The 19,285-nt window shown below is 54.6% G+C and overlaps 1 protein-coding gene across 1 annotated transcript; it reads left to right on the plus strand.

Annotated features, from left to right (window-relative positions):
- Positions 1-524: 524 nt before the first annotated feature.
- Positions 525-18,451, plus strand: DISP2 (dispatched RND transporter family member 2). Its single transcript, XM_047738683.1, has 8 exons — positions 525-733; positions 7,194-7,523; positions 7,806-7,835; positions 7,970-8,093; positions 8,373-8,488; positions 8,658-8,785; positions 9,145-9,242; positions 10,969-18,451. Exons 1-8 carry the CDS (start codon positions 621-623, stop codon positions 14,227-14,229), a joined length of 4,200 nt encoding a protein of 1,399 aa, XP_047594639.1. The 5' UTR covers positions 525-620; the 3' UTR covers positions 14,230-18,451.
- The last annotated feature ends 834 nt before the right edge of the window (positions 18,452-19,285 follow it).

A 19,285-nucleotide genomic window follows, 5' to 3' on the forward strand; every position in this document is an offset into this window, starting at 1 on the left:
CACCCCATACGCCGCACTTGAATAACAGAAGCCAGGCTCCAGGTCCGAGGGTTGCAAACCCAAGTCCAGGTCCAGACAAACGTGAAGAAAAAACCCAACCTGAACAGTGCCATAGTCCCACTGGGGAGGAGGGTGTTGCTAGGCAAAGCCAAGAGAATGTGGGACTTAAGTCGCCCAACCTCTCAACCTTTCAGTTTCCTGCACTGTGAAGTGCGGGTGTGGAAGTTTCTTCCTCTTTCTGGCTGGAAGAGTGCGTTTCAAATAGTGAGGCTCTCCGCACGGTGCCTGGAGTCGCGCTTCCTGGTCCCTTAGGGGAGAATCGATGTCCCCCTGGGAAAGGCCAATTTGCGGACTACAGCCAGCCGGCCGGACTCCTAAAAGCTCTCAGACCTGGCCTGGGTAGGTCCCGGGGTCTTGAAGACAGCAAGCCTCCAGCGCTGGGCAGCCGGGCCGCCACAAGCCTCAGTCCCCGCCCCTCCGGTGCCGCGCCCATTGGCTGGGCTCCTTGTCGGCCCCGCCCAGCGATCTGTCCGACTGGCGCAGACGCATGCGCGGGAGCCAGCCGCCGCCGCCACCACCGCTTCAGCACCAGCGCCCGGACAGCGGTGCCGCCCACGGGCATGGATGCTGGTAGCGGCGGCAGCAGCCGCGGTCCGGCTACCGGCCCGGGTCCGGAAGGGGAGCAGCGGCCCAAGGGGGAGCCCTTGGCCCCAGACGGCAGCTTCCCGGACAGGTAGGACGGACCGCTCCACAAACCCAGCTCGCAGACCTTCCCAACACCCTCGCCCCAGGTATCCCCATAGCTGCCATATGTCTCCCTCATTCATTCCCCAGCCCCTCCCAGAGCCCCTTCCAGCGCCTCAGAGCAGCCGGCCCCCTGGCCACGCCCTCATTCAGCCGGGTCAATTTTCTCTCTCCCAGATACCCCCTACTGTGAGTTCCCATCGCTCTCACTGTCCCAATACCTGCCCCACCCACTGTTCCTACCTTACCTCTAGTGCCGGGGTCTCCTCCGACCCTCCAGCCTCATGAACCCCTCCCTCTAGGCCCTGCCCCCGCATCTTCTCAGTAAGCCCCAAGCCCGGGGAAACCTCAGTCTGGGTTCCAGCATGGCAGTGTGCTCGAAGCTGCGTGTGTGGCATAGACGGGAGGATCCCCCAGGTGTGTGTCCTGGGGAGAGCAGACCCTCGCCGCCACGCCAGGAACTGTCTTTGTCCATCACCGTCAGTATCCAGTCTGCCTCCATAGCCGGCTGCACACGTGTGGGCTTGAGTCCCCGCGTGTGGCGGCTACCAGCACTCACTCGCTGGAGGCGCAAGGGTGGGCAGGCTCTGAGGCTCAGGCTGCGGTTAGTACCATCCCTGAGGGAGTCCCAGGCTGGCAGGACAGGAGGAGCATCTTCTCACTGAGGGCCCAGATATCAGTGCCTCTCCTCCACCTTCCCCCACCATATGTGTGAGGGAACAGCCCATCCAGGTAACAATATGGCGCAATTTCTGTGCCCTGCCCGGTCTGCCACCCTCAGAATCCCTCCCCTGACATGACACTGCCTCCCTCCCTCTCTCTCTCTCTCCTGCCTGGACTGAAATAAGAGGCATTCTTTGGGGCCAAAAAGCAGAGATGGACATATACTGCCCTAGTTAAAATGTATGTTCTGGACCTCAGAGCAAAGAGGAGGCCCCACAAGTAGAGAAAAATGTTTTCTTCCCTTTATTGTCAACACTCAGCCTGGATAGATTTAACCACCTGTCACTCTGAAAGGCACAGAGCTTTCTTCAAGGGAGTGAGACACAGGATGGATGTGTTTCCTGGACCAGGGGCTGCCTGGGACTATTGCCTGACCAAAAAGCCAAGGATGGACAGGGCAGGGACAGGACAGGGCAGGACGGGGGCCCGGGGCCAGAAGTCTCCTTAGAATGGGCCAGAGAGTCATTTGCTGCCTTGGATATTTCATTAAGGATAAGCCTTGCCTGGTCTGATAACTTCCTCTGCATGTGGGGGTCATTCCTGGGCACAAGAACCACTGGCTCTTCTTCAGCAACTCCTTGGGACCTCTGGCCTCTCTCTGAATTTCCCCAGAGACCCTGGACACTAATCAGGCAGAGGGACACAGTTCAATTCAAGAAACAAAAATATGTTCATTGCAAGCTAAGAAGTACTCTGGAGTTAGATACAGAGTGAATAAAACAGTGTGTGTGTTTAAGCACACCTATGGTCCTTTACTAATTCATTGACTACAGAGCAATTTGAAATAGTTCATTCTCTGTTTTTGAAATTACCTTTTTATTTTCCCAGTGACATGACTGCTCCCTTATCCATCTTGGCCACTCTGTGGGATCACATGGAAGTCCATATGGCTCTGTGTCTGTGGGCCTGGGGGTGTCCTTAATGTGCATGTATTTACCTCTTATGAGTCTCCCAAGTGGGTGGCTCTGTGTGGGGGGCAGCCCTATCAGCCAGGCACTGCCCGCTTTCGCTTTGGCCTCTTGAGGAAGCCTGCGTCAACACTTTCCATCCCCCTGCCTGCCTGCCCCAGTCACCTGGGATACAGGCCTGCCTAGGAGGTGGCTCACTCTTGTCAGAGCCATGGAACTGAGGGGGTAATAATGAAAGCCACCTGGGGTGTTTAACTTGTGTTATTACTAGATCTCCTGAAAACTGAGGGCAGCAGAAGCTGGCAGAAGAAAGCTTTTATTCTCAGAAGAGTTTGGCTCTTCTCCTTGGGAGGGTTGAGACAAAGGCCCAGTTCATACAGGAATGTGAAGGGTTTTAAATTCTGCCACATTGACAATGATAAGCACTGTCAGGAAGGATGGGATTTGGGAGAAGCTGACCTTAGGTCCCTGGAGAGGGGTGAGAGGGGTTGAGAAGAAGGGGCTGGGGTCAGGGAGACCCCAGTAGAAGCAAACCAATGGTAGAGGCTGGAATCCCCCTTGAACAGAAGACAGCTAAAGAAGGGTGCAGGCTTATGAACTTTGGTAGACTGGCTAGGAGGGAGTGCTCCCTCTCTCCTCCAACACCCCCATAGTGCTAGCTAACCTTAATAAAAAAAAAAAAATCCCCACACTCCAACTGGGGCAGGGGAAGCCTGGCTCTATGTACTCAGTGAGTGCTCTAAGACCATGGGCAGCTCAAATAGACACCCTGGTTGCCCCACCCTCCTGACCCTTGGAATGCAGGTTTGCTCTAAGGAAGGAGACCAAGGGGGGCCTGGGTGGCTCATTCAGTGGAGCATGTGACTCTTGATCTCAGGGTTTTGAGTTTGAGCCCCACATTGGGTGTAAAGATTACTTTTTTTTTTTTTTAAAGATTTTAGTTATTTGTTTGACAGAGAGATAGAGAGCACCAGTAGGCAGAAGGGCAGGCAGAGGGAGAGGGAGAAGCAGGCTCTCCATTGAGCAGGGAGCCCGATGTGGGGCTCGATCCTAGGACCCTGGGATCATAACCTGAGCTGAAAGCAGTCACTTAACCAACTGAGCCACCCAGGTACCCCAGTAAAGATTACTTTAAAAAAATAAAACCTTGCGGTGCTTGGGTGCCTCAGTTAGTTAAGAGTGTGACTCTTGATCTCAGCCCAAGTCTTTTTTTTTTTTTTTAAGATTTTATTTATTTCACAGAGAGACACCCAGTGAGAGAGGGAACACAAGCAGGAGAGGGAGAAGCAGGCTTCCAGCCACACGGGGAGCCCATGTGAGGCTCGATCCCAGGACCCTGGGATCATGACCTGAGCAGAAGGCAGACACTTAACAACTGAGCCACCCAGGTGCCTCTCAGCTCAGGTCTTGATCTTAGGGTTGAGTTCAAGGCCCATGTTGGACTCCACAGTGGGCATGGAGCCTACTTTAAAAAAAGAAAAAGAAAAAGAAAAGATAAAAAAATTAAATCTTGGAGCACCTGTGTGACTCAGTTGGTTAAGCATCCAACTCTTGATTTTGGATCAGGTCATGATCTCAGGGTTATGAGATCAAGCCCTGCATGGGGCTCAGCCCTGGGTGTGGAGCCTGCTTAAGATTCCCTCTCTCCCTCTTTCTCTGCCCTTCTCTCCGCACCCATGTGCTCTTTCTCTCTCTCAAAAAAATAATAAATAAAGGGGAGGCCATGATTAATGGGTCATTTTCATGCTTTCGGGATAACCCAGACCAAGAGCGGTGCCCAGCATGTGATAGTTGCTCAAAAGAAACCTGCAGGGGGCATCTAGGTGGCTCAGTTGGTTAGGCATCTACCTTTGGCTCACGTCATGATCCCAGGGTCCTGGGATCGAGTCCTGCATCAGGCTCCCTGCTCGAGGGGAGTCTGCTTCTCCCTCTGCTTGCCTCTCTCTCTCTCTCTCTGTCAAATAAATAAATTAAATATATATTTTTTTAAAAAGACCTGCAGGGGTGCCTGGGTGGCTAAGTGGGTTAAGCCTCTGCCTTTGGCTCGGGTTGTGATCCCAGGGTCCTGGGATCAAGCCCCATATCGGGCTCTCTGCTCAGCAGGGAGACTGCTTCCTCCTCTCTCTCTGCCTGCCTCTCTGCCCACTTGTGATCTCTGTCAAATTAAAAAAAAAAAACAACTTAAAAAAAAAAAAGGCCTGCAGAATAAAAACCTTAAAGAAGAAAATGTCCACACTTATGTACCTTCCCTTTGGCCCACAGAGATGGGCCAATAAAGTCTTTTATCTGCCAGGACCTTGGTTGCTATATCTACTTTATGGGTCATCTGAGGGCTTGCTTTAGAACAACTTTGTCAAACTCCTCTTTTTCTAAACAATGAGTTAGTTAAAAAAAAAAAGTATCAGTGATTTAAACCATGAGATTAAATGCTGATGCAGCTTTTAAGTAACAAAAAGGCAAGTATGTGTAATTATATATGTAGTGAGAGTCTCAAGGTGTGAGGAGTTCTAAAATGGAGCTATATTATCTGAGGTGCCTAAAGAGGTCAAATTGTAAATATAAATATACTTCTTAAGCTGCATGTTCCCCACAGCCCTGAGTGCAAATGAGGGCGGGGGGACAAATGTGTCTTCCCTATGCCAGGCTCCGACAGGGAGCTCATGTATGTTACACCTTAATTCCTATACCAACCCTGAGAGGGGGTGTTACCATCATACTCTCGCTCAAGACAAGGATGCCAGCACCCCAAGAATTGTGTGTCTTTCCCAAGGCCTCAGAGCTAAAGGATGGTAGAGCCAGCAGCCCACCTCTAGTGCTCCCGCATTTTCCCTTGGCATGAAGGTTGTGCTTTCCCAGACCACTATGCCAGCCAGCCATGCTTCCAGGAGGAGCAGGAAGAGCTTGCCTCTTCTTCCCAGTTCCTCTACTTAGTTTCCAGGCAGAACCCAGCCTCCCTGGGCAATGTCTCCTTGCCGCCAGGACAGGGACTCTGGCCTCCAGCCCCTTTGGGAGTGCAGCAGGCAGGTCTGAAAGCCACAGGTGGGTCAGCGTAAACCACACAGCTACACAATTTCTGGCAGGCCAGGTGGGTCCAGTGAATGTGGGGACGAGACAGGGCTCTGCCAGGGCTTCCTAGTCCAGAACCTCTCTAGGAGCACCCCATAGCCCTCAGGGACTCTGTTCTGCAGCCATCTACTCCTGTCCCAGGTCTGGCAGTCCTGCCACTGGGGGGGACTCCACCTCCCCGTGCACCCAGGGAGTGGGTCCATGCCCTGAATACTGTCCTTGTGAGTAATTCTGAAAGAAGAATCTATTGCTGACTCCTCCTTGGCAAGTTCTTTGGGGGTCCCAACTCCCTCTCCCAGCTGTACACACTCTTGCAAAGCAAACCTCTGTCCTGTGGCCCAAGGGTGGAGGAAGGGCAGCACTCACAGCTGGCATACCTTCTGTGACTACCCCCACCCCCCACCCCCGTCAAAGTTGGGCCTTCCTTTTCAGTGCTCTGTGACTTGGACTCTGGTCAACATCTCCCACCCACTATGAGTGCCTGGAAGACAAGGATGGACCTTATTCATCCCAGCATCACCATTAGCAGCCCGTCTAGGGCTCAGTATTCACTCAACAAACATTCCCTGGGCCCCTTCCCAGTGCAAGAGATGAACAAAGGCATGAGACCCTGCTCTCCCAGAGCTCACATTCCATCGGAGAGGCAGGCTCGAAACAGGACACTGGATAATGTCCGGTTGTGGCAAATGCTGCGAAGAAATATAAAGCAGGTGGGGGGATTGAGAGCTGGCAGGTGGTTAGTTGGTCGGGGAAGGCTTCTCTAAGAAGGTGATAGTTGTACTGAGACTAAAGGGAGGCTCCGAGCCATCCAGTTATCTTGTGGAGGAGACCCCAAGCTGAGGGAGGAGGAAGTTCAAAGGCTCTAAGGTGAGAACAAGATTGCAGTAGGTGCTCAATAAATGCCTGCCAAGAGAATGAACAGGTGGCTGCAGCAGAAAGAGTGCAGGACTGGGGCGCCTGGGTGACTCGGTCAGTTAAGCACCTGTCTTGGGCTCAGGTCATGATCCTGAGGTCCTGGGATCGAGCCCCACATCGGGCTCTCTGCTCAGCAGGGATCCTGCTTCCCCTGCTCTCTCTGCCTGCCTCTCTGCCTGCTTGTGATCTGTCAAATAAAATCTTAAAAAAGAAAAAAAAAAGGAAGGGAGGGAGGAAAGGAAAGAAGGTAGGAAGGAAGGAATGGTGCAGGACAGCAAGTCAGAATGGGTTTAAGGCCCGGCTCTTGTCTCACTGAACCTATTTTCAAATATAGAACAAGGAAAAGTATCTCCCCTGTAGGATTTTGTGAGTACACAAGATCATACATGTAAAAGCACAGTGTCTGGCATGTAGCAGGCTGCCAATAATTTTTTTTTAAGATTTTATTTATTTATTTGACAGAGAGAGAGAGGTCACAAGCAGGCAGAGAGGCAGGCAGAGAGAGGGGGGAAAGCAGGCTCCCCACTGAGCAGAGAGCCCAATGCAGGGCTTGATCCCAGGACCCTGGGACCATGACCCGAGCCAAAGGCAGAGGCTTTAACCCACTGAGCCACCCAGATGCCCTGCCAATAATGTTTTTTGAGTGCATGGACAGGTGAGTGACTGAGACAACGGACTCAAGAGATAGGTTGGGGGTGTATGGATGGAGGCTGTGCCCCCCTCCCCTCTCCCCCAGGACTAATAAGAACAACCCCAAGCCCTGTCTCCTTGTCTCAGGGCATGGGGTGGCCCAACAGCACCCCCCACCCTCATCACCCTTGTCTCTTCTCTCCCCAGGTCCCAGAGCAAGGCTGTGGCCCCTGAGGCAAGCCCAGAGAAGAGCTGCTCCCTCCACAGTGGCCCCCTGGAGGATCCTTCCAGTTCTTCAGGACCCCCACCAACAACTTCCACCCTCCAGCCTGTGGGCCCGTCCAGCCCCTTGGCCCCTGCACACTTCACCTACACCCGGGCACCGCAGGAATACCGGGGAGACAATTCCCTGCCAGGGCTTGGGGACCGAGCAGCTCTATGCTCCCATGGCTCTAGCCTCAGCCCTTCACCAGCCCCCTCACAGCGAGATGGGGCCTGGAAGCCGCCATCTGTGCAACACCATGTGGTCAGCGTCAGGTAAGGAGGGATCCAGCAGCCTGCAAGCTTCCACTGGAAGATGGGGCAGGGCTTAAAAGTGGGGTGGGCCCCCCGGGCTCTGGACTCCTTCATTAAGAGGCAGCCCAGGATATCCCTTGCCTCTGAGGGAGGAGGCAGCCTGGATGGAGGAGGAAGGAAGGGTTGGAGCTTGAGAGTAGAACAGCCTAAAAGGATTAATACCATCTTGCTCTGTCCCCACACCCTACCTCCCACCCTGCAGGGGGGCTCTGACAAGCAAGTGTCTTTTCTTCTCTTCCACAGGCAGGAACGGACCTTCCGGATGCCAAAGAGGTAGGCCCCTGGGCCTCTGGCCCCCTAGGGATGACTAGGTGGGCACCGAGTCTGGCCCTGCCACCCCTTCCTGGTGACGCCTAAGCTCACCACACCCAACACCAGTTCCAGTGGCTTCTCTTCCTCTTTCCCAGCTATTCCCAGCTGATTGCTGAGTGGCCAGTGGCTGTGCTGCTGCTGTGTCTGGCTGTCATCCTCATCTGCACCCTGGCTGGACTGCTGGGGGACCAGCTGCCCGACTTCTCCAAGCCCTTGCTGGTAAGAGGCTAAAGGGAGGGACAGGGACTCCCAGGCCTAGCCACCTCAGCTCAGTCTGGGGCAGAAAGTTGGAGTGCCCCAGCTGGGGGTGGGATGGCAGTGGACTCGACCCCCAGAGTGAGTTGGGGAGATGGTAAAGAGGGGATACTCTCATCCAATAATCCAGAAAGGCAGGCTGGCCTTCCCTGCTCCAGGGACCCAAAGGGGCAGAGCCAAGAAGGGCCAGATGGGGCACTGCTCCTTTTGCCCACCTGATCTTCTCTGTCCCTCCCCCTGCAGGGCTTTGAGCCTCGAGACACAGACATCGGCCGCAAGCTGGTAGTGTGGAGAGCACTGCAAACCCTCACAGGCCCCAGGAAGCTGCTTTCTCTTTCCCCAGACCATGAGCAGAACAGGTACTGGGTTTCCATCTTTCCACTGTTAAAGGGAAAGGGGGAATGAGAGAGGACCTCCCAAAATCCAGGTCAGAGGGACTTGCTGGGGTCCACTGGGAAGGGGTTTCTGGCCTCCTCTGAGTCCCTACCCCTTGATGGTGCCTGACATAGGTTTTTCTCTCTACCTTAGTTCCAACGCCCATACCACTCTGAGCCCCACACCCTGGAGCAGTACCCAGGAGGGCTTAGTCCGGCCTCGAAGGATGGTGGAGCCCCTAGAGGACAGAGAGCAGGAGAACTTCTTCTGTGGCCCGCCTGGTAAGCAGCAACCTGGCCAGTTCCTGCCTTTAATGGTGGCCCCCATTGTACTGACTAGAACTAGAGGGCCCAGGAGAACAAATTTGGGCAGTCAGAAAAGGAAGGAGGCCAGCTGGCCACGTTCAAGTCATGGAAGTTGGGTTACAGTCGGGAGGCTGAGCTAGGCCTCAGCTGCTCCAGCCACACGAAGTCAGGCTGGGCAGGGGTGGCGGGGCACAGGATGGGGCAGCCAGGCACAGGTTTCAGACTCCTGAGAATCTGAGCCTCATATGGCCCTGGGTAAGTGTCTTCCCTCCAGCAGGCCCAGGACCTGATGCCAAAGAGCTGAATTCTGGGGTATGTTGGGGGGTGTGTTGCAGAGAAGAGCTATGCACAGCTGGTGTTCATGTCCACCTCAGCAGGCAGCCTGTGGAACCTGCATGCCATCCATTCCATGTGCCGCATGGAACAGGACCAGGTGAGCTCGCTGGGGAGGTGCTGTGGGAGGGAGATGAGGCAGGGGGAGAGAAGGGACTCTTCTTGGCCTAATCCCAAGGAAATACAGCTGAGTCAGAACTGCTAGGGTGGACTGGGGAAGAGTATTCCCTGCTCAGAGAAGTCTTCCAGTCCCTGTTGAAAGGCTCCAGGTTCAGGTGGGGAAAGAAGAGTCAGCTGTTCTTAGAGAAGCCAAGACACAGAGACTGGCAGAGCCTGGGGGTTTTCAAAAGGTCCTGAAAAGGGGCGCCTGGGTGGCTCAGTGGGTTAAAGCCTCTGCCTTTGGCTCAGGATCGAGCCCCGCATGGGGCTCTCTGCTCAGCGGGGAGCCTGCTTCCTCCTCTCTCTATGCCTGCCTCTTTGCCTACTTGTGATCTCTCTCTGTCCAATAAATAAATAAAATCTTAAAAAAAAAAAAAAAAGGTCCTGAAAAGGAGCCTCAGGGGCTGTTGAAGAGGCCCCAAACCAAGGCCTCCTCCTGATCAATCCAAGCAGTGCCAATCCGGTTCCTCTAATCCGAGAGCCAGATACCACCATAACATCTGAAGAAAGGTTTGTTGCCAAATAGTGTAAACACCATTGAGTAGCCCACGGCATCCACACAAGTGCATCTGACATACCAAAGACACTGGTTAGGAACACGTGCCCTGGAGTCAGATTCCTGAATTCAAAGCCAGTTCTCTCTCTCTCTCTCTCTTTTTTTTAAATAAGAATTTATTTATTTTTTATCTGAGAGAGAGAGCTGGGAGAGGAGCAGATGGAGAGGGACAAGCAAGCTCCACCCTGAGTGTAAAGCCCCACATGGAATTGCATCCCAGGACCCCGAGATCACAACCTGAGGTGAAATCAAGAGTTGGACACTCAGCCAAATGAGCCACCCAGGTGCCCCAAGGCCAGTTCTAATACCTCCCTAGCTGTGTGATTGCAGGCACATTTCTAAACCTCTCAGTGCCTCGGGCTTTGGATGTAGAAAATGGGGCAAATAATGATACTTTTCTCATAAGGATGTTGTGACAACTGAACAAGACAGATTTGCCTGGCAAGTTGTAGAATAATGACTGGCAATAGAAATCTCTCAGTAAATGTTGCTGTTGTCACCACGATCTCAGGCCCAAGGCCATATAGCCAGTCGGTAGCAAAACAGGGCCTCTGATCCCCAGGCCAGTACCCTCCAGAGCTACACCAGCTGTCATGATGTGTTGTGTTAATAGCAGGTGGGAGACAAAAGGAGGCATGAGGTCTGAAAAAGAAATAGCTCTGTCACTAAGACGGTTTAAGCAGCCCAGTGGACAGAGGTAGGAGGCTACGTTTGGCACTGACCCTGACCCTGGAATGTTCTGGTCCCTACTTTTCCCACTGTTTGCTTCCAATTCCCTGGACCCTTAACCCATCTGTGGCTGACATTGTCACTTCCACTCCTGGTTTAGGCAGAGCAGAATTGGGGTGTGTGACCTGCAGGGGCCCTTAGGACAGGACCTCTCGGAAGGAGGCCTTGGACAGCATTCCTGAGGCTCCCCTTTGGTGGGTAGTCAAGATGTAGCCAGGAACTGAACACAGCTCTGAGATGAGCCTTGTCTGCTGGGCTGTCAGGATACCTCTCTGCCTCGGCCCTCTAGCCTGGTAGGAGGTGAGGTGTCCCTGGACAGGGGCCATGGAACCTGGGCCCCTGCCTTGACCCTGAGCTCTCTCCTGCCCTGTGTGCTGTACAGATCCGCTCCCATAGCCACTTTGGGGCTCTGTGCCAGCGTACGGAAGCCAACAAGTGCTGCCCCAGCTGGTCCCTGGGCAACTATGTGGCTGTGCTCTCCAACCGCTCCTCCTGCCTAGACACTACTCAAGCCGATGCGGCCCGAACGCTGGCCCTTCTGCGGGCCTGTGCCATCTACTACCACCGCGGCGCCCTGGTGCCCTCTTGTTTGGGCCCTGGACAGGACAAGCCAGCACACTGCACCCAGGTGCCCACCAAGTGCTCCCAGAGCAGCGCTGTCTACCAACTCCTCCATTTCCTACTGGACAGGGACTTTCTGAGTCCCCAGACTGCCGACTACCAGGTGCCCTCCCTCAAGTACAGCCTGCTCTTCCTGCCCACTCCCAAGGGGGCCTCCATGATGGGCATCTACCTGGACCGCCTGGCAGTGCCCTGGGGGCTCTCTGACAACTACACGTCCATCACCGGCATGGACCTGGGCCTCAAGCAGGAGCTGCTGAGACACTATCTGGCCCAGGACACGGTGTACCCCTTGCTGGCCCTGGTTGCCATCTTCCTCAGCATCGCCCTCTACCTGCGTTCCCTCTTCCTCACGCTCCTGGTACTGCTGGGGGTGCTGGGCTCCCTGCTGGTCGCCTTCTTTCTCTACCGGGTGGCATTCCGCATGGCCTACTTCCCCTTCGTCAATCTGGCTGCCTTCGTCCTTCTCAGCAGCGTCTGCGCCAACCACACACTCATCTTCTTCGACCTGTGGCGCCTCAGCAAGAGCCAGCTGCCTTCGGGGGGGCTGGCGCAGCGCGTGGGCCGCACCATGCACCACTTCGGCTACCTGCTGCTGGTCTCGGGCCTGACCACAGCCGCAGCCTTCTACGCCAGCTACCTGAGCCGCCTGCCGGCCGTGCGCTGCTTCGCCCTCTACCTGGGCACGGCCGTGCTGGCCCACCTGGCCCTCACGCTGGCCTGGCTGCCCGCCTCCGCCGTGCTCCATGAGCGCTACCTGGCGCGCGCCTGTGCGTCCCGGGTGCAGGGCCCGAGGGCCGGCAGCGCGCCCCGGCGACTGGCCCTGGCGCTGCACAGAAGGCTCCGCGGTCTCCGGAGGGCGGCGGCCGGCACCTCGCGCCTGCTCTTCCAGCGCCTCCTGCCCTGTGGGGTCATCAAGTTCCGCTACATCTGGATCTGCTGGTTCGCTGCGCTGGCGGCAGGGGGCGCCTACATCGCCGGCGTCAGCCCCCGCCTACGGCTGCCCACGCTGCCGCCGCCCCGCGGCCAGGTCTTCCGGCCCAGCCACCCCTTTGAGCGCTTCGACGCCGAGTACCGCCAGCAGTTCCTGTTCGAGCGGCTTCCTCAGGGCGAGGGCGGCCATTTGCCCGTGGTGCTGGTATGGGGCGTCCTGCCCGTGGACACCGGCGACCCGCTTGACCCTCGCAGCAACAGCTCACTGGTGAGTGACCCCGCCTTCTCGGCCAGCGGCCCGGAAGCCCAGCGCTGGCTGCTGGACCTCTGCCACGGAGCTCGGAATCAGAGCTTCTTTGGCGCCCAGCCCGAGGGCTGGCCCACGCTCTGCTTCGTGGAAGCCCTCCAGCGCTGGGTGGAGAGCCCCGCTTGTGCCCGCCTGGGGCCAGGCCTCTGCTGTGGCCACTCTGCCTTCCCTTGGGCACCCCAGCTTTTCCTTCACTGCCTCAAGATGATGGCTCTGGAGCAAGGCCCCAACGGCACCCGGGACCTGGGGCCACGCTTCAATGCCCATGGCAGCCTGGCTGCCCTGGTCCTGCAGTTCCAGACTAACGTCCAGTATAGTCCGGACTATGGCCAGGCCCACCGCTTCTACACTGAGGTTAGCCACTGGCTGGCGGCGGAGCTGGGCCGCGCACCCCCCGGCCTCCACCGGGGCTGGTTTACCAGCCATCTGGAGCTCTACAGCCTGCAGCACAGCCTGAACACAGAACCAGCTGTGGTGCTGGGCCTCGCGCTGGCACTGGCCTTTGCCACACTGCTGCTGGGCACCTGGAACGTTCCACTGAGCCTGTTCTCAGTGGCAGCCGTGGCGGGCACCGTGCTGCTGACTGTGGGGCTACTGGTTCTGCTCGAATGGCAGCTCAACACTGCCGAAGCTCTCTTTCTCTCCGCCTCTGTGGGCCTCTCGGTGGACTTCACAGTCAACTACTGTATCTCCTATCACCTGTGCCCGCACCCTGACCGCCTGAGCCGAGTGGCCTTCTCCCTGCGTCAGACCAGCTGTGCCACGGCAGTGGGGGCCGCGGCCCTGTTTGCGGCTGGGGTGCTCATGTTACCCGCAACCGTGCTGCTCTATCGCAAGCTGGGCATTGTCCTGATGATGGTCAAGTGCGTCAGCTGTGGCTTCGCCAGCTTCTTCTTCCAATCTCTGTGCTGCTTCTTTGGGCCAGAGAAGAACTGTGGGCAGATCCTCTGGCCTTGTGCCCACCTGCCTTGGGACACTGGAACCGGAGAGCCAAGTGGGGATAAGGCAGGCCGCCCACGGGCAGGGCCAGCAGGAGGGGCGCCCGGATCATGCTCGGAACAGTATGAGCTCCAGCCCCTGGCACGGCGCCGGAGCCCCAGCTTTGACACGAGCACAGCCACGAGCAAACTGTCCCACCGGCCCTCTGTGCTCTCAGAGGATCTCCAGCTGCATGATGGCCCCTGCTGCTCCCGTCCCCCACCGGCCCCTGCCTCCCCGAGGGAGCTGTTCCTGGACCACCAGTCCGTCTTCAGCCAGTGCCCAGCCCTGCAGACATCCTCCCCCTATAAGCAGGCGGGCGCCAGCCCCAAGACCCAAGGCAGGCGGGATTCCCCAGGCCAGAAGGCTGAGCCTGCGAGGGCCTCACCAAAAGTCCCTGCCCACTCTCCCAAGGCCAAGTCTGTGGAGCCTCCTGATTGCCTCTGCTCTTCAGCCAGCACCCTAGAGGGCCTCAGCGTCTCTGATGAGACCTGTCTGAGCACCTCGGAGCCCAGTGCCCGAGTTCCAGATTCTGTTGGTGCCTCCCCAGACGACCTGGATGAAACAGAGCCAACTGTACCCGAGCGGGGCCAGCTGAACGAAAAGCGGGACACCCTGTGGCTGGCGCTGAGGGAGGCCGTGTACGATCCTTCCGTTCCTGCCTCCCACCAGAGCAGCTCATCTTGGAAGGGCCGTGGGGCCCCAGGGGATGGCAGCCCTGTGGTGCTGCCCAACAGCCAGCCAGATCTGCCAGATGTTTGGCTCCGCAGGCCCAGCACCCACACTTCAGGCTACAGTAGCTGAGGGAGGCCTGGACTAGGGTGTGCAGAGCCTGTTGGAGGCGACTAGGTGGCCCCGGACTGAAGCTTGATGGTGTCTCCCCACCTCAGCACGGAGAGGTTTCACCATCCAACTGTGGAGTTTAAACCCTGCCCCATGTGGGTCAGCCTTGGTCCAGGCTGCTGCTTACTCCCCACATCTGGAAGATTCAGTGGGGTGGATCTTGGGAAAGAAAGGTCACAGGCTCATGTCTTGTGACTTGCTGATCTCTCGTCTGCCCTCCCCCCAACGTAATGCCAACCAGGACCTCTAGAAGGGGGAAGGCCAGATTCGTGGCTCCAGGTATCAGGGGGAGGCCGACCTGGCCCCCAAGCCAAGTGGGTGTGAGGGACCCAGTTCCTGGGACCCTGCAGGGCACCTCACCAACCAGAAGAGCCCTGGGGAACCCCAACAGCCTCCGGGACCTCACACCTTTCAGGGGCTCTTTATCAGGACACTCCCTTCTCTTCAGGGAGCTTCTCTGGGCCAGAATTAGGCTGAGGCCTCTTTCCTGAATGGCCTTAACCCCCTCACACTTCCTAGGCTGATCAGGAATTCATCAAGGCCGGGTAGAGATGGCTGCTGGCAACCAAGCAGGGGGAGGAAGGCCAGCCAGCCTCAGAGTGTCGTTCAGTTGCAGAAACAGTCCCTTGTGGGGAGCAGGAAGTGTGTGCTCCCCTGGAAACAAACAAGAACCCTTTATATCCTATATCTTTTCCTTTACACAATACTTAACTTGCATACCCACGTCTCCTTGGAATCTCACCATTTCACTACGGGTTAGCCTGCAATTAGCCAGATCCTCCCCCCCTCCATCCCTGGTTTATAGGTAAAGTCACTGAGAATAAGTAAGGTTAAGTGATTGACTCACAGTCTTAGAGCTCATAAGTGTGGGAGCAGGCTTCCTGCCTTGATCCACTGCTAGAATTCCCACTGTCCTGGTTACCTGCCCCAGGGCATTGGCCTGTAGTTAACTTGATGGTTCACCTTGCAGGTGTTTCTGAGAATACCCCATCCCGCCCCTCTTTAGACCTCTGTCTCCAGACAGCGCTGTACTCTGAGCAAGCCGCGCTTTGTTCTACATCTGCCCCGCACTTCCCTCCAGATCCACTGAGAACCTCCAGGCTCTGGGGCATCCTGGCGGAGCTGATTCCCCTGTTCCAGGGCATGCTTCTTTCATGGCCGCAGTGTGTGGAGAGGCAGAGGGTAGTAGAGGTTGAACAGAATTCAGCTAAGGCAGGAACTCAGGACGGTCCCTTTGGGGAGAGTGCGAGTCTAAAACTCTACCCCCAGTCAGGGAAACCCCAGCTTCCTACAGGCAAGTCTGTCTGGGGGCACTCAGGAGACCAAAAGGTGACTCCCCGTTCCCCAAAGCAAAGAGTCGCTCTGCAAAGTTTTATGCCATGTGAGAGTTCCTGGCCCTTGAAGCAAAGTTACTCGAACACCTACTCTCATGTGGAACCACGAGGAGACAGAGGCCTGGAAGGGAAATTGAGCATCTACCCTCGAGGGGCTCACATGCTAGCTCTTCCCTCAGGCATGGATGGGTCACTGGTGGCACCTTGCAGTGTGGGCTGAGGGCCATGTGCCTGTCACCATTCATATTGCTAGAGGTCAGGTACCCAGGACCGGTAACCAGGATGGCTTCCCTGAAGGGAGACAACTTGAGCTGGGCTTTGGAAGTCCAAGTGTCTCAGATTGGAAGGGACCTTAATGATCATTTATTCCAGCAGTTTTCAAGCTTTGTAGCCTCAGGATCCTTTCTTCAAAGAATCCTTGTGTGGAAACACAGTTACAAAACAGATAAGAAGCAGCAACTCCTGGGGTGGTGCTGGGTGGGTGTGTACAGAGTCTGCTCAGCCTCCCTTTATCCTGGGCTTCTTGGGGGCCCTGGGGAACCCCACAAGCTCCCAGTAGCTCTAACAGAATGTGGTGTGAAAACCACCAAGCCAGGTTGTTTTACAGATGAGTAACACAGAGAGGAAGGGATTCTTCTAGGCCAGACACTCTGTGACCCAGCTAGAGGCAACTCAAGAGGTGTTTCTGTTTTGTTTTGTTTTGTTTTGTTTTTTTCCTATATTCTTGAAACCTACCTCCCACCATAAGAAGCCCATGAGAAGTGGAACAGAAATCCAAATGACACACAGGAGTTCTAGAAGCGCGAGAAGACCATGGGTGGGAATGACAGGCTACGTCAGCTCCTCTGCAAGCTGAGAAAATCAAACCCATTTGACCCCTGACCACCAGGAAGAGGAGGCAAGAATGAGGACCTAACTTGCACCTATTCTCTGGGAGGTCTGTGGAACCACTCTGTCTTCATGTCCAAGTGGAATTCCCTGTCTTTGGCCTGAGGCTGCTCATCAAGGTCTTGGTTTCTCTGCACTGTGGACCGTGTTCTTCTGTATCACACACCCATGCTTTGAGAGCCTTGGTCTCATCTGGGACAATCAGCCAGAAAGAGGACAAGGTGAGCCCTTCCTTCTGAGCGTGAGCAGAAGTCTGGCCTTGACTCAAAAAAGAGACCAGTGTCTTAATTGTTTTTTCCAAGCACCTCACCAAGGCTCTTCTGCCTTGTATTGTGGGGGTGGGCAGCAGGGACCTAGACCAAAAGGACCTGCTCTTCCACATCCTTTTTGTCTTGCAAAGGGAGACATGGTATCTGGGACTGGAGCTTTGAAATTTTGCCAGAACACAACCACTGAAATGTCAGAGAGAATACAGAGGGGTGGGTAGGGTGGGCATCAGGGATGTGGGCACAGCTGAGGATCCTACTCAGAGATTTCTGGGTCCCATTCTTGCAGGCCACAGCCACAAAACCCAGCAGGAAGGCTGATCAACCAGAGTAGCTGAGGTACAGACTGGATTTGGTCTTTATACCACTGGGCCCCAAAGACTGGAAGACCCCAGCGGTAATCTAAAACACCACCTCACTCCCAGAGTGGCCCATACCAACAGCAGGCAACCCACATTAATGGATAATCTAGCCTGCCTCTCCAGCCCCAACTCTGAAAAGCAGGATTTAAAGTATTGTCAATTTCCTGTAAGGTTCAGCAGACCTATTTGCTTCATTACATTATCAGTGGTTACAAGGAGTATATGGCTCAGAAGCATGCTGAGGCAGGGGAAAACCAGCTAAAGCATTCATGTTTGCTCTGTGAAATTCGAGAAATGGTTTCTTAACACTGAGACACTTTAAAATCAACTACGTTGACACCCATTTGGGACTTAAGGTCCTTTCTCCTATTTGTGCCACAGATCCTTGAACTTCCACTCAGAGTATGAGTACGTGTGCTGTATGTTTTTAAAATGTAACTGGTTTACTTTGTCACTATGGGAAAACCCATCCTTCCATGGCTGTGGTGCTTTGTTGACAATGATAGAGATTGGTTTGACTAGCAGACTCTTAGATTGGCACATGGCATAAGTGATACCATGATACTAAGGCAATATCCCAGCCTAAGCCCGATTCTAAAAGAGACATCTTGCAAGAGATTTATAAGCCAAACTTCCTCAGCCCCATCCAAATCATTCCATTCTTCTCCCATTGCATGACAGGACAGAGAAGCAGGTGAGAGGTATCAGGAAAGAAGATGCATTGGTTTACAACCTTCACACATTTATCTGGAGAGTTTCTGATCTTTTCTTCCATGGTGGCCTTTGATAATACATATGGGCAGTGACAGTGCTCTGACACCCCATCCCATCCATCAGGACTCCATTTGCTTGGGGATAGAAAAAACAGGCATTCCTCACCCTTTCCACACACACCCTTGATCCCAGGGACAACTATAACAAGGTCAGGAGGTGTTTATGCATAAGAGAAGAAAGTGTAACTCAGTTCAACGGGAAGAATACAAAGGAAAGCCACTCTGTGCTATGTAAATGATTGGTTGTCCAAAGCCACTCTGTGTTGAAAAGCCCTGGAAGGACCTTGATAAAGTTGCAATCATTATCAGGCTTCTGTGTGATTATTCAGTTCTGTGCCTTCTTCATTTAAGAATTCAAATTCAAGAGTGAAAGGTTGATACAGAGAGCATATTAACCACATTTGTTTGAACTGAATAACAGTAGCAGACTTTTATGATAGAAAGTCAGTCTGGGTGCATCTGGGTGGTTCAGTTGGTTGAGGGTCCAACTCTCAATTTCTGCTGGGGTCATGATCTCGGGGTCATGGGGTCAGCCCGTATAGGGCTCCATGGCCTGTGGGGAGTCTGCTTAAGATTCTATCTCTCTTGAGGCACCTGGGTGGCTTAGTCAGTTAAACATCTGCCTTCTGCTCAGGTCATAATCCCAGGGCCCTGGGATCAAATCCCACTTCCGCTCCCAGCTCAGCAGGAAGACTGCTTCTCCCTCTGCCTCTGCTGCTCTCCCTGTTTCTGCTCTCTCTGTCAAATAAATAAAATCCTTTAAAAAAGATTCCCAGGGGCGCCTGGGAGGCTCAGTGGGTTAAGCCTCTGCCTTTGGCTCGGGTCATGGTCTCAGGGTGCTGGGACCAAGCCCCACATTGGGCTTTCTGCTTAGCAGGGAGCCTGCTTATTTTATTAAGTTATTTTATTTAGTTAAGCTATTTTATTAAAAAAATCTTTGGGGCACCTGGGTGGCTCAGTGGGTTAGGCCTCTGCCTTCAGCTCAGGTCCTGATCTCAGGGTCCTGGATCCTGGGATCGAGTCCTGCATCAGGCTCTCTGCTCGGTGGGGAACCTGCTTCCCCCTCTTTCTTTCTGTCTGCTGTTCTGCCTACTTGTGATCTCTCTCTCTGTCAAATACATAAATAAAATCTTAAAAAAAAATAAAATCTTAAAAAAAAAAAGATTCTCTCTCCCTCTCCCTCTGCCTCTTCTCCCCCCAATCTCTCTCTAAAATAAATCTTTAATTTTTTTAAGATTTTATTTATTTATTTGACAGAGAGAGATCACAAGTAGGCAGAGAGTCAGGCAGAGAGAGAGGAGGAAGCAGGCTCCCCGAGGAGCAGAGAGCCCAATGCGGGGCTCCATCCCAGGACCCTGGGATCATGACCTGAGCCAAAGGCAGAGGCTTTAACC

This window comes from Lutra lutra, chromosome 7 (assembly GCF_902655055.1).
Source record: "Lutra lutra chromosome 7, mLutLut1.2, whole genome shotgun sequence".
NCBI lineage: Eukaryota > Metazoa > Chordata > Mammalia > Carnivora > Mustelidae > Lutra > Lutra lutra.